Source organism: Scyliorhinus torazame, chromosome 1 (assembly GCF_047496885.1).
Source record: "Scyliorhinus torazame isolate Kashiwa2021f chromosome 1, sScyTor2.1, whole genome shotgun sequence".
Taxonomy (NCBI): Eukaryota; Metazoa; Chordata; class Chondrichthyes; order Carcharhiniformes; family Scyliorhinidae; genus Scyliorhinus; species Scyliorhinus torazame.
Window position 1 is genome coordinate 85007114 of NC_092707.1, and position 15000 is coordinate 85022113.

General features: G+C 48.0%; 1 protein-coding gene across 2 annotated transcripts in view; it reads left to right on the forward strand.

The window, feature by feature from the left end:
* The window catches only part of mlec (malectin), a 58119-nt gene that overhangs the window by 26820 nt on the left and 16299 nt on the right, over positions 1-15000 (forward strand). For both annotated transcript variants that reach the window (XM_072497386.1, XM_072497396.1), the window contains 2 exons: positions 4327-4506; positions 7231-7288. In XM_072497386.1, coding sequence (XP_072353487.1) covers positions 4327-4506; positions 7231-7288 — 238 coding nt within the window. The remainder of the gene's footprint in view (positions 1-4326; positions 4507-7230; positions 7289-15000) is intronic.

Genomic DNA, 15000 nt, shown 5'->3' on the forward strand with positions numbered 1-15000 from the left:
ACGGTGTTGTGGAACTTTTTTTTTAATGATTACCATTGTGTTTCACAAATGTGGGAAATCGATTTGTGTGGGAGAATCAAATTCTTTGTTTTACAAATTTGTGAACTGCAGTATGTCTTTTTGGTTTTTCTAATTTACTGAAATTAAATGATTATTGGTTTCTGTGATAACTTTTACAAGAATCAGGGGAGATTGCTGATTTTTAAAAAAATCATTTCCGGGGTATGGGCATCGCTGGTTAGGCCTGTATTTATTGCCCATCCCTAGTTGCCCTTTAGAAGATGGTGGTGAGTTGCATTCTTGAATTGCTGCAGTCCTTGAGGTGTAGTACACCCACTATACTTTGAGGGAGGGAGTTCCAGGATGTTGTCTCAGCGACAGTGAAGGAGTAGCGATATATTTCCAAGTCAGGATGGTGAGTGACTTGGGAGGGGAATCTCCAAGTGGTGGGGTTCCCAGGTATCTGCTGCTTTTGACCTTCTAGAAGGTAGTTGTCGTGGGTTTGGAAGGTGCTGCCTAAGGAACCTTGGTGTATTACTGCAGTGCATCTTGTAGATGGTACACACAGCTGCCACTGTTCATCGATGGTCGAGGGTTTGAATGTTTGTGGAAGGAGGAGCAATCAAGCGGGCTGCTTTATCCTGGATGGTGTCGAGCTTCTTGAGTGTTGTTGGTTCATCTCCCCATGGGCTTTGAAGATGGTTGTGCTCCAATTGTTGTCCTGGCACAAACCTCACACACACACACACACACACACACACACACACAATCCTCTCACTCACACACTTACACAATCAAGCCACTGAAAGGTCTGGTACTTTAAGAGCAAGGTGGATGTGATGGGTAAAGTTCCAGCAAGGAAATTATGGTACCGATCAGCAACGCTAATGCATAGTCAGAACTCCATGCAAGGTGATTTGGCTGTTGACCAGTGGACAAGCCATATATTGATGGCGACTATTTAGAGACCAGGTTAGAAAGAACATCGGCGAGAACATTGCTGAGGAGAAAATTTGGCTTAGATAATCTTTATTATCACAAGTAGGCTTACATTAACGCTGCAATGCAGTTATTGTGAAAAGCCCTTATTCGCCACATTCTGGCGCCTGTTCGGGTACACAGAGGGAGAATTCAGAATGTCCAAATTACCTAACAACACATCTTTCGGGATCAAATTAAAAGTGTAATGTACAATTTTTTTTAAATGTAGTTCTGTGGGGCGAACAATTATGAGGCTGCATCCATTGTCTAGATATGAAACAATTCTAGCTAAAATTTTATATAACTTTTTCTACGTAAAATAAATAAACTCCCATTCAACTGCATCAGTATTTCAAGTAGGTTTATTTTAAATATTGTTTGAGATAATCAATTTGTGTGTTATATTTTGTTCGCTGACAGTGTTATGACTCAATTACACTGTAGGTTTCATCAGCAGTACATAATTTTACTTGAGATAGGCCAAACACAGGACAAGAGTGTCAGATCACTGCAACAGTGATTTTCACAGTAACTTCTTTGAAGATGATTATCATTATTATTCTCCACTCTGCTGCAACTGTATCCAGTGCAAAGAAAGCTTCATGAGGTCGTTCCCCCCCCCCCCCCCCCCCCCCCCCCCGCGATCGTTGTGCGACTCCACTGCTTTCAGGACAAGTTTTACGGTGGGCAAAGGATCATCCTGATTACAGGTGGGAGGGTCAAGAGGGGATCATTTATTAATATTAAAGTGGAGCTGGCCAAGAAGCCTGCTGCATTTAATAAAGCCAAGGCTGCGTTGTATTGCAGTAAGATTTGATTTGGCATGGTTTATTCGGCCAATGGAGGAAACCCACACAGACACTGGGAGAATGTGTAGACTCTGCACAGGCAGTGACCCAAGCCGGGAATCGAACCTAGGACCCTGGAGCTGTGATGCAAGTGTGCTAACCAGCTTTGAGTTGGATCCTCGAGGCCTAAGGCTGTGAGGCGTTCAGGGGTGGCTAAGGTACTTTTCACCTTCACGGAGCAGATGGGGCCGGGGGGAGCGAGCAGGGCAGAGCCGTGGAGAATTTTGCACCCAGGTGAGAAGGATTTTTCTCTTATTGGGAAATAGTGCAGGGCAAAGGACCTGGTGGCAGGTTGGTCTCTGCCCCAGCCAAGGTTAATAATGCTTTTTAAGGTTTTTGATTGATTGATTGATTTTATTGTCACATGTACTGAAGTACAGTGAAAAGTATTTTTCTGCGGCCAAGGGACCGTACACAGTACGTACAAAGTAGGCAAAAAGAATAATTAACATGGTACACTGACAAATAGTGATTGGTTACAGTGCGGAACAATGGACCAAACAAAGCAAATACATGAGCAAGAGCAGCATAGGACGTTGTGAATAGTGTTCTTACAGGGAACAGATCAGTCTGAGGGAGAGTCGTTGAGGAGTCTAGTAGCTGTGGGGAAGAAGCTGTTCCTCTGTCTGGATGTGCAGGTCTTCAGATTTCTGTATCATCTGCCTGATGGAAGGGCCTGGAAGAGGGCAAAGCCTGGGGGGAGGGGTCTCTGACAATTATTTTTCAATGGGACCGTTACAAGTCTGAGCCCTCAAAGGACGGGTTGTCAATGTTGAAGTTCTTGGATGGTTTGTCTATCCCAGTGGTGGAGCAGGAGAAAAGGGAGGAATTGGAGTCACCGCTGACCTTGGAGGTGGTTACGAAATGCATGGGTCTGATGCGGTCGGGTAAGGCGCCGGGGCCGGATGGACTCCCAATCAAATTTTATAAGATGTTTGTGGGACAGTTGGCCCCATTGCTATTCGAAATATTTAAGGATTCTATTTCACTGGAGACGTTGTCAGCCACATTGGTGCAAACATTGATGTTGAAGAAAGATGAAGATCCAGCGGAGTGTGGGTCACCTTGTCCTATTTCGTTACTGAATGCAGATGCAAAATTGTTGATGAAGGTCTGGCTATGCGTCTGGAGCCCTGCCTCCCAGGGGTTCTATTAGAGGAGCAGATGGGGTTTGTTAATTTAGGCAGTTGTCAGCCAATGTTCAGAGACTGCTTAATGTGGTTTTGTCCCCCTCTCCAGTCCCAGAGCCGGAGATGATTATTTCATTCGATGCGGAAAAGGCATTTGATAGGGCGGAGTGGAGTTATTTATTGACGATCCTTGGGAGATGTAGCTTGAATCCAGCTCTTTTTATTTTTTTAAAATTTAGATTACCCAATTATTTTTTCCAATTAAAGGGCAATTTAGTGTGGCCAATCCACCTACTCAGCACATTTTTGGGTTGTGAGGGCGAAACCCACGCAGACACTGGGAGAATGTGCAAACTCCACACGGACAGTGACCCAGAGCCGGGATCGAACCTGGGACCTCAGCGCCGTATGGCAGCTGTGCTAACCACTAGGCCACCGTGCTGCCCGAATCCAGCTCTTTTTAAGGGCCCACCGCGAGGGTTCGTACGAATGCTTTGGGTTTGAAATATTTCCACCTGATAGGCACGGGACTCGGGTGTCCACTGTGCCCGCTGTTGTTTTCCTTAGCAAGTGAGCCTCTGGCCATAGCATTGATGTCATCCAGAAAGTGGAGGCACATAAAGGTGGAGGGGTGGAGCATAGGGTATAATTCCAGCAGGTTCTCACCCAAAAAAAACCACGTAGCAGGAACCAATTGCTGACTGTAGTCAGGCAGAACACTGTCCCTGGCCACCTCATCGGTTGCCAGTGAGCCAATTGAACTGACTTCCTCCAAATCCAGTTCCTAAGATTCACTTGGCACTGACGAGTCTGGTTTCACCTCTCCAAAATAAAAACCTAGGAACACGCTGTCCTGTGGCAAGCACTCTTCTGATTAAAAGGTGCATTCCGATTATGGGTTCACGGACCAAAAATAATCAAATAAAAAATGGGTGCAAAGGAAATAAACAGGAAGGGCTCTTGCAGCCCTTTCATCTACTTCTCTAGAAAAATCTGTGGGCTTAAATTCAACATTGCCTCAAATGTTTGCAGAACTGTGGGCTTAACATTCAGCAATGTTTTAATCATGTCATTTTGATGGCATGTTCACTGGGTGTGCAGTTGGTGGTTTAAAACTGCCTGAGTAGGAAAGTTACATTAAGTGATGAAAATAGTCTATCTGAAAATTGTTACATCCACCTTAGTAACTTGTGTATGAGCTGCTTTCCTAAAAGCAAAAAAAAATTGTTTTAAGTTGGGACGTGACCTCATTTGTGTGTTATACGTATTTCTATCGTAGCATGCTATACCTCTGTTAACAGGATGACTGGGCTTTCAAAAACCTGTGTTGCTCATTTTTTTGATTTGCTTTTCTTCCCTATCTCTAGGTATTTGATGTGAGATTAAATGGGCAGCATGTTGTAGTGAAAGATTTGGACATATTTGAAAAAGTGGGACATAGCACAGCACACGATGAGCTGGTGTCTTTCACTGTTAGAAAAGGCAAACTGAGCGTTCAAGGAGAAGTGTCTACATTCAATGGGAAGATGCTCGTAGAATTTGTCAAGGTAAATATTCTAATCAGTTCCAATAGTTTTGTGGTATCTTGGGTCAACCAATCTTAATAAAAATTAATATTTAACTGCTAATTTGAGGATTGGTGCTGAGTTTTTGGTGTATATGGGTTGCTTAGATATGTACAGGAAGACCTCAAGCGCCACATATAAATTAATGTTATGCTCACAGATCTTGGTGTTCTGTTTTATGACAGCACCAATTAGGCAACACTAATAAGAACAACCTTTTCCAAATCTTCAGGCCCCAAATTTCAAACAGGAAAAAGCAGTGACTTAGAAATAAGTACACATGGGCATTCTTTGCCTGGACATCGCAGAGTATATTTCAAAGCTCGAGGCAGTATTTGACTTAAAGGTTGTACTTGGACATCCCTGCTGTATAGGTGCTATTGTAAGTTGGGGATCATGGCACATTTTTGAGGTAGGTTTGAGGAAGCTTACCTTTCCATTTAACTTCTGTTCCTCAGCTGAGATTGCTTGATGCTGACACTGAATTGTGAAGAGTAAAGCTTTCTATTCCCAAAACCTCTGTCCCTTATTTTGACAGCACTGCTTTCCATGACCTGCAGAATTGATCTGTGGTTCTGCGAGTTCCCCCACTGCTGGCAAGTACATTGACAACTTGGTGGCGCTAGTGCAGTCATACCCACTTAATTTAAACCAGTTTTTTTTCAATATTGCCTTTGTATCAACCAAAAGAATGATACTGTTGACTGGTAGCACTCCCTCAGGACTGCACTAGATTATAGGCTCAAATCCTGGATTGGGGCTTCAAACTGCAAACCTCTGACTCTGAGGAAGTAGTACTGAGATGGGGGTGGAAAGAGGCTTCTCCAGTGTCCATGGAGGGCCCTGACATATTTCTGGAAACAATTGTATGGGTTTTTAGTACTTTGCCCAAGTAGCCACTTCTCGTGTTTGAGATCATACCAACATCTCAGAAGCCAATTGAACGATGTGAAACAGCAACACTGCAGCCAATTCTGTCACTGTCAAAAGCACACCAGTTCAGATGACAGTCCGTCATGATCAGAGTAAACTTGGGAAGTCCTGGAACCAGTTTGACTGTCATGTTTGCTTTGCAAACTTCCTAGACCGTTAGAAGCTGCTTACCTTTTAAGGCCAAAGATCAACTGGTTAACCTTGTAAATAATTGACTGACTCGCAAAATGTCATGGCCTTGTGACCAGATTGAACTGTTTGCTACTGTAGACTTTCTAGCTTATTTATCTTTTCATACTGGTGGAAGTATGTTGAATACATCGTATGTTTGTATAATGTGAGATAAAGTACCATTATCACCACAGCCTACATAAAGATCCATAGCTTTCCTCCCAGAGCTACAAATTGAATACCTTTACTAATGATTTTAGCCTGCAGATATATTGGGGCACATAAGTAGGCCACAAGAGCCATTACAAATGAGTCGCCACATGGACTGCAGCAGCTCAAGAAGGCAGCTTCCTACCATCTTCTCAAGGGTACTTGGGGAGGGGCAATAAATGTTGACCCAGCTAGCGGCGCCCACATCCCATCAATGAATAAAGAAAATAAGTGTGTAGCTTCATTAAAACAGGGAGCGAGTTTCTGAGCTATTCTTTTCAAAATGGGGTCTATTGTGTATGTGATGTCCTTGCAGATTGTGGAATGCCGTCATAATTATTTAAAGTAAGATTAATTTGTGATTTTCAACCTAAGAAGTTCTTCTCTATAAAAATAATTTAAACTACTGTTTATAACTAAATATTGCATTGTTTGGTGTGTGCCATCACTTGCTGTGAATAACAGAATATTGGGCATTAAAGTCCAACTCTGCCAGCTCTACTGTCCTCCATTTTGGTCAGTTTTCACCCTTTTGTCTCTTGTTTCGATGGGGATTAGTTTATGGCTGAGTTGCAATTTATCCATATTGATTTCCTCCTGGTATCTCAACTGGGTTTGCCATTCTTCCTGTGTGAACCATGAAGGTAAATGTTTATGCACTAGCATTAAGTTCAATCCCACACTATCCCAATGTCCACAGGCAACGACAGGAGCAGGATCTGGGTGATCCCTTCTAAACCTTAGAGGGCTGAAGCCAGTTGTCTGTTGCACTTCTGTTGCTATCCAGAAGGTTATTGCCAATGTCACTGCAGAATAGGTGTAGTGTGATGGGACCTTCCCTTTCTGTATAGTTCAGCTGAACCATTAATGGCCCAAAATAAATCTTGATGTGTTTAACAGTTTTGGGGTGGGTAACATATTAGTTTGCGAAAACTCCGCACAATACAGCACTAAGTAACCAGAAAAAAGGTTTTGCTTTCATTATTCCCAGGCCGTGCTGCAACACGTTAGCCTGTGGAGCTGTGATAACGAAGGTAAGAAACCTCAAGCGGCATTACAGATTCTAACAGCACAGCTGTTAATGCCGAAGGAAGAAAAATACAGTTACAGATACAAGTTTAAACTCTTATTTATCTTGAAAGAACTTGCAGCAACAAATCTCATGCCCCTTCCCCAGAAAATGTTTTTGATGTTACACTATCGAATGCTGTGTCTTGATCATGCTTTTATTATAGCCATTATGGTTTCCAATTGAATTAAATAAGAAAAGTGGACATAGTATAATTGTGTATGAACTGTATATTGAGCCCACCAGAGTTTGGTGAAAACCCTGGAATAACTATTAATAACTATTAATCGAAGATTTTGTTTTTTGTTGGTCCTGCCTTTCAGGGTTACTATGACAATCCTAAAGTCTGTGCTATATGCATCATAAAGGGAACAGTGGAGGGTAAGTTAAATATTGAAAATTGTCCCAATCCGTTGAGATGTTTCTGGCTGCTGTTGATTTTACCAGTACATCTGACAATTTCCTAAATATTAATGGTTTATTCCGAATCATAGAATTCAGAGCCTTACAGAAGGTGGTCATTAGGCCCATCAAGTCTCCACCGACCCTTTGAAAGAGCACCCTATCCCTGTAACCCCACCTAACCATTAGACATTAGAGGTCAATTGAGCATGGCCAATCCACCAAACCTGTATGCCTTTGAATGGCGGGAGGAAACCCATGTAGACGCGGGAAGTAGGTACAAACCGCGCACAGTCACCCAAGGTCAGAATGAAACCCGGGCCCGGTTTCACCCCCACAGCCCGAAGATGTGCTGGTTAGGTGGATTGGCCATGCTAAATTGCCCCTTAATTGGAAAAGAAAAATAATTGGCTGCTCTAAATTTATTCAAAGAAAAGATTCCCTGAGCTGCAGAATGGATGATGTTGGAGGTAATGTTTCCTATATTTTGTCAAAACATTTTGTCTTCACTCTTAACCATGCTTCTATATGTCTCCTTCCCTTGGCCCTGAGTGTGTCCAATAGGGGGTGGGAATTTACATCATACACTCCATATTAATTGTTCATGTTCCTTTTGATTTTGGCAATTTTCAACCTCCCCATGCCACCTATATTCTTGCTGGAGCACAGCTCTACAGATGCGAGCAACCCTCTGCTACCTTCATCGAGTCTGCGCCACCATTCGGTGAGATCATGCTGATCTGATAATCTTCAACTCCACTTGCTGTCTTATCCCCTTACTGGTTAAAAATCTGTACTCCGCCTTGAACATGCTTTACAACCTAATTGCTACAGCTCTCTGCTGTAATGAATTCCACAGATTCATTGTCCTCCGAGAGAAGAAATTCCTCCTCATCTCTGCCTTAAATGGGTGACCCCTTACTCTTTGATTATGCACTCTGATCCTAGACTCTTCCACAGGAGGAAACATCCTCTCCATATTACCCTGTCAAACTCCTTGTGAATCCGATATGTCTCATTAAGATCACCTCTCATTCTTCTCCGCTCCAATGAGTACAGGCCCAATCTATTCAACCTCTCCTCATCAGAAAATCTCTCCATACCCAGGATCAACTGAGTGAACCTCATCTGGACTCCAATACCAGTATACCTTTCCTTAGAAAATGGGACAAAAATGTTTACACTTTTCGATGTGTGGTCTAACTGGTGCCTTGTATAGTTTTAGCAGGACTGCCCTATTTTTATACTGCATTCCCTCTGAAATAAAGGCCTACATTCCATTTGCCTTTCCAATTACTTGCTGAATTTGCATGCTATCTTTTTGTGATTTATGCACGAGGACCGCTGTGCTCGAGTTTTCTGCAGTCTTTCTCCATTTCAATAATATTCAGCTCCTTTGTTCTTCCTACTAAAGTGCATAACTTTCACATTTTCCTGCGTTATGTTCCATCTGCCAAGTTTTTGCCCACTCAATAACCTGTCCATATCCCTCTGTCATCCTCAACACGTGCCTTCCCACAGTAGCATAGTGGCTAGCACAGTTGCTTCGCAGCTCCAGGGTCCCAGGTTCTATTCCTGGTTTGGGTCACTGCCTATGTGGAGTCTGCACGTTCTCCCTGTGTCTTTGTGGGTTTCCTTCAGGTGCTCCGGTTTCCTCCCACAAAGTGTGCAGGTTAGGTGGATTGGCCATGCTAAATTGCCTTTAGTGTCCAAAAATAGTTGGGTGGGGTTACTGTGTTACGGGGATGGGTTGGACGTGTGGGCTTGAGTGGGGTGCTCTTTCCAAGGACTGGTGCAGATTTGATGGGCTTAATGGCCTCCTTCTGCACTGTAAATTCTATGATCTATTTTTGTCATCCGCAAACTTGGCAATAGTGCATTCTCTTGCTCAAGTCATTAATGTATATTGTGAATAATTATGACCCCAACATGGATACCTATGGCACTCCACTAGTTACTGGTTGCCATCCTGAAAATGCCCACCTTACCCCATCTTTGTCTTTTGTCAGTTAGCCAATCCTCTATCCATACTAATATTCTACCCCAACACCATGGGCTTTTATCTTATTAAGTGGCCTTTTGTGTGGTACCTTAGCATAAGCTTTTTGGAAATCCAAGTATATTACATCTACTGGTTGACCTTCATCTACCCTGCACATCAGCATCCTATTCGATTGTGGACTTTGTTTGTGGGGGGGTGCGCAATGTCTACATTTTCCATTCTTTGCAATGAAGCAGAAACTGTTGTTCATTATGATAGTCAAACAAATTAAAAGAGGAGGTTTACGGACTAAATTTTATGGGTTTGGTGGGGGCAGTGCATGGGAGGCCGCTGTCCAATCCTGCGGGCAAAAATTAAATTGTGAATTGTCACCTTTTTTTGAAAAAAAGAAGAAGCTGCATGTGCACGGTGGGCAGGAACGGGGTAATGGGTGTTACTCTCTTCGGTTGGCTCTGAATATGGCGGTCAATATGGTCGCCTTCCCCAATCCCAACCACGTTTGCTCCAGAGTCGCCAGGTATCTTTCGATACCGCCACAAGGTTCAAAACTGAATACTGATCAAAGACTCGGTACACCAGTTAGTTAGTTCAAAGTCGATGCCTATTATTTACACACACAGTTAAATCTACTCGCGCACGAAATACTACAGACTAAACTATCACTACTGCTAAAGCCTATACTTAGCTTCGGGCGCCCACTCAGTCAGAGGAACAATGGCCGTTGTTCGGTTCTGAAGCTGTTGGGGTTGAAGTGGTGAAGGGGAACAGCTAAGGTCGTCCGTCTGGTAGCGAGCGTTGACCTTGGACTTGTTTCTGGTGCAGCTGGTGGACGGGTCTCTCCGCTGTGAGAGCCAAGTCCAAGAGAGCGATTTTTCTCTTGGGGGCTCCTTCTTATACCCAAAGGGGCATCGCGATCTTTTGGTTGGGCCTTGAACTTGTCCCCAATCAATTGGGCCGTTTCTTGATCATTCCTATTGATTTCATCCAATAAAGGGGTGGGTGCCCTGATGGCTGGGCGTGTCCTAGGTGGTCATTGGCCTGCTTTGTTTTGGTCTCCTCTGGCGCCGGGGTGTCTGACTTAGTATCGGTTACTCAAATGTTACTCTTTTGTTCCTGGAGATGGGCCATTCTGGGCCGACAGTTTTGGTCTTGTTTGGGAGCTGCGGCTCCAATATACAGACAAGCTCTGAACCTGCTTGTTTTCTCAGCATTATCCATTTTCCCTGCAATCTTTGCAAAGTGTCCATTTTGTAATCGGGAAGTGGCCATCCCAGATGGCTACACGGGGCAAATAGAAAACCGTGGGAGTATTTCAGAACTGCTTCTACTTAAACTGGTTTTGGATGTAATTATAATGCAAGTTTGGTGAACTGATTAAAACTGTACAAATTTAGTGGGATCCTTTGCACTTCAATAGAGTGTTTTAAGTACTCCCACTTCGAGAAACAGTTGGTCTAGACCAGGGTTTTGCTAGTGGGGGTCGTGACCCATGATGGGTCGCAGGCGGGTGTCAGGAGGGTCGGGGAGCAATCGGTCCTGGTGGTCCCAACAGGAAGTCATTCGCATAAAAAGAGAGCCGGTGCTCAAGACCCTTCCATTCCCCAGAGGCTCCAAGAGCCATTGCAACGGCGCAAAGTAGAGAGTGGGCACCCCTGCCTCGTCCCGCATTGCAAAGTGAAATACTCGGTTAACCCCATTAGGGGAGATGCTTGCTTTTGGGCTTTGTACAACTGTGTAACCCAGTCCACGAATCCCTGTCCGAACCCAAACTGCTCCAGAATGTCAAACAAGTACGCCCGTTTCACTCTGTCGAATGCCTTCTCAGCATCCGTTGACACCACAACCTCCATCTCGCTTCTCCTGCGGGCATCATGATTACGTCTAATAGCCTCCGTATGTTGGTCCCTAATAATCTGCCTTTTACTAACCCGGCTTCGTCCTCTCCAACCATGTCCGGCACACATCATTGAATACGTGTAGCCAAGATCTTAGCCAGGTGTTTTGCATGCAGATTCAGGACAATAAGATCCACATTGTTCCGGATCTTTGTCCTTTTTTTTTAGGTAAATGGAGCGCTGTGACAATGTGGGGGGAGCACACCCCTCCCCAGTGCTTCGTTGTACATCCCCATCATTAACAGACCCAGCAACGCGCCAAAGTCTTTGTAAAATCCTGCTGTGAGTCCGGCCGGACCCGTAGTCTTCCCTGACTGCATCAAACTCCCACAACCCAACACTCCACATAGACCTATTGGGGCCCCAACCCCCCTGTGTCCTTGCCTGATCCACCCTCAGAAACTCTAGTCCACCCAAACATCGCTGTCTCAGTTCACCCCCTGGTGGAGGTTCCGATTGGCATAGTCTCTAATAGAAGGGCTCAAACATTTTGTTCCTCCCTACCAGGTGCATTACCCCCCTGTCCCTCAGCCTACCTATTTCCCTAACAGCTGTCTGTTTCCTCATTTGGTGGGTGAGCACCTTGCCAGCCGCCTTCTCCCCGTATTCGTACACAAACCCCTTAGCTCTGCGCAGTTGGCTCACTGCCTTATCTGAAGTTACCAGATTAAACTCCATCTGGAGCCTCTGGCGCTCCATCAACAGTGCCTTATCATGTGATTCCAGATAACTTCGATTGACTGCCAAGATTGCCTCCACCAATCTTGTTTGCTCCTCTCGCTCCTCCCTCTGTGTGTGCCAGGATCGAGATGAGCTCTCCCCTAACCACGGCCTTCAGTGCCTTTGACAGCACCCTGGCAGAGACCGCCCTGTCTTATTTTGATCCACATAGTTATGGATGGCTCCATCCATCCTCTCTCACATATTCCCTTATTCACAAGAAGACCAGCATCCAACCTCCACTTGGATCTGCAAGAGGGTGCTTTTCCACTCACAAGTCTACCCAATGCAGAGCATGGTCAGACACCATGGTCCCCCCCCCCCACCTGCTCCTCGGGAGGGTCATTCTGTGTATATCTAGATCTGGGACAGAACCAGCCTCAAATCCATATCATCCCAGTTTGGGGCATATACATTGCACAGTACTACTGGGGAAACCCTCAAACCACCCACTCACCAACTCAAACCTTTCATCGGATCAGCAATGAACCTCTTCATTGAACAAGCCACCCTCTTACTTATTAACACAGCCACAGCTCTTTAACAGGTCCATTTAGGTCTCTCTCTCTCTCGCTCTCGCTCTCGCTCTCGCTCTCGCTCTCATTCGTGCTCTCTCTCGCGCTCTCTCTCTCTCGCTCCCTCTCTCTCGCGCTCTCTCTCGCGCTCTCTCTCGCGCTCTCTCTCGCGCTCTCTCTCGCGCTCTCTCTCGCGCTCTCTCTCGCGCTCTCTCTCGCGCTCTCTCTCGCGCTCTCTCTCGCGCTCTCTCTCGCGCTCTCTCTCGCGCTCTCTCTCGCGCTCTCTCTCGCGCTCTCTCTCGCGCTCTCTCTCGCGCTCTCTCTCTCGCGCTCTCTCTCGCGCTCTCTCTCGCGCTCTCTCTCGCGCTCTCTCTCGCGCTCTCTCTCGCGCTCTCTCTCGCGCTCTCTCTCGCGCTCTCTCTCGCGCTCTCTCTCGCGCTCTCTCTCGCGCTCTCTCTCGCGCTCTCTCTCGCGCTCTCTCTCGCGCTCTCTCTCGCGCTCTCTCTCGCGCTCTCTCTCGCGCTCTCTCTCGCGCTCTCTCTCGCGCGCTCTCTCTCGCGCTCTCTCTCTCTCGCGCTCTCTCTCGCGCTCTCTCTCTCTCGCTCTCTCTCTCGCGCTCTCTCGCGCTCTCGCGCTCTCTCGCGCTCTCGCGCTCTCTCTCGCTCTCGCGCTCTCTCTCGCGCTCTCTCTCTCTCGCTCTCGCGCTCTCTCTCGCTCTCGCGCTCTCTCTCGCTCTCGCGCTCTCTCTCGCTCTCGCGCTCTCTCTCGCTCTCGCGCTCTCTCTCGCTCTCGCGCTCTCTCTCGCTCTCGCGCTCTCTCGCGCTCTCGCGCTCTCTCTCGCGCTCTCTCTCGCGCTCTCGCGCTCTCGCGCTCTCGCGCTCTCGCGCTCTCGCGCTCTCGCGCTCTCGCGCTCTCGCGCTCTCGCGCTCTCTCTCGCGCTCTCGCGCTCTCTCTCGCTCTCGCGCTCTCTCTCGCGCTCTCGCGCTTTCTCTCTCGCGCTTTCTCTCTCTCTCGCGCTCTCTCTCTCGCGCTCTCTCTCTCGCGCTCTCTCTCTCGCGCTCTCTCTCTCGCGCTCTCTCTCTCGCGCTCTCTCTCGCGCTCTCTCTCTCGCGCTCTCTCTCTCGCGCTCTCTCTCTCGCGCTCTCTCTCTCGCGCTCTCTCTCGCGCTCTCTCTCTCGCGCTCTCTCTCTCGCGCTCTCTCGCGCGCTCTCTCTCTCTCTCTCTTGCGCTCTCTCTTGCGCTCTCTCTCGCGCTCTCTCTCTCGCGCTCTCTCTCTCGCGCTCTCTCTCGCGCTCTCTCTCGCGCTCTCTCTCTCGCGCTCTCTCTCTCGCGCTCTCTCTCTCTCGCGCTCTCTCTCTCGCGCTCTCTCTCTCGCGCTCTCTCTCTCGCGCTCTCTCTCTCGCGCTCTCTCTCTCGCGCTCTCTCTCTCGCGCTCTCTCTCTCGCGCTCTCTCTCTCGCGCTCTCTCTCTCGCGCTCTCTCTCTCGCGCTCTCTCTCTCGCGCTCTCTCTCTCGCGCTCTCTCTCTCGCGCTCTCTCTCTCGCGCTCTCTCTCTCGCGCTCTCTCTCTCGCGCTCTCTCTCTCGCGCTCTCTCTCTCGCGCTCTCTCTCTCGCGCTCTCTCTCTCTCTCTCGCGCTCTCTCTCTCTCTCGCGCTCTCGCGCTCTCTCTCGCTCTCGCGCTCTCGCGCTATCTCTCGCGCTCTCGCGCTCTCTCTCTCGCGCTCTCTCTCGCGCTCTCTCTCGCGCTCTCTCTCTCGCGCTCTCTCTCTCGCGCGCTCTCTCTCTCGCGCTCTCTCTCTCTCGCGCTCTCTCGCGCTCTCTCTCGCGCTCTCTCTCTCTCGCGCTCTCTCGCGCTCTCTCTCGCGCTCTCTCTCTCTCGCGCTCTCGCGCTTTCTCTCTCGCGCTTTCTCGCTCTCTCTCGCTCGCTCTCTCGCGCTCGCTCTCTCGCGCTCTCTCGCGCTCTCTCTCTCGCGCTCTCTCTCTCGCGCTCTCTCTCTCGCGCTCTCTCTCTCGCGCTCTCTCTCTCGCGCTCTCTCTCTCGCGCTCTCTCTCTCGCGCTCTCTCTCTCGCGCTCTCTCTCTCGCGCTCTCTCTCTCGCGCTCTCTCTCTCGCGCTCTCTCTCTCGCGCTCTCTCTCTCGCGCTCTCTCTCTCGCGCTCTCTCTCTCGCGCTCTCTCTCTCGCGCTCTCTCTCTCTCGCGCTCTCTCTCTCTCGCGCTCTCTCTCTCTCGCGCTCTCTCTCTCTCTCGCTCTCGCGCTCTCTCGCCCTCGCGCTCTCTCTCGCTCTCGCGCTCTCTCTCGCTCTCGCGCTTTCTCTCTCGCGCTTTCTCTCTCTCTCGCGCTCTCTCTCTCGCGCTCTCTCTCTCGCGCTCTCTCTCTCGCGCTCTCTCTCTCGCGCTCTCTCTCTCGCGCTCTCTCTCTCGCGCTCTCTCTCTCGCGCTCTCTCTCTCGCGCTCTCTCTCTCGCGCTCTCTCTCTCGCGCTCTCTCTCTCGCGCTCTCTCTCTCGCGCTCTCTCTCTCGCGCTCTCTCTCTCGCGCTCTCTCTCTCGCGCTCTCTCTCTC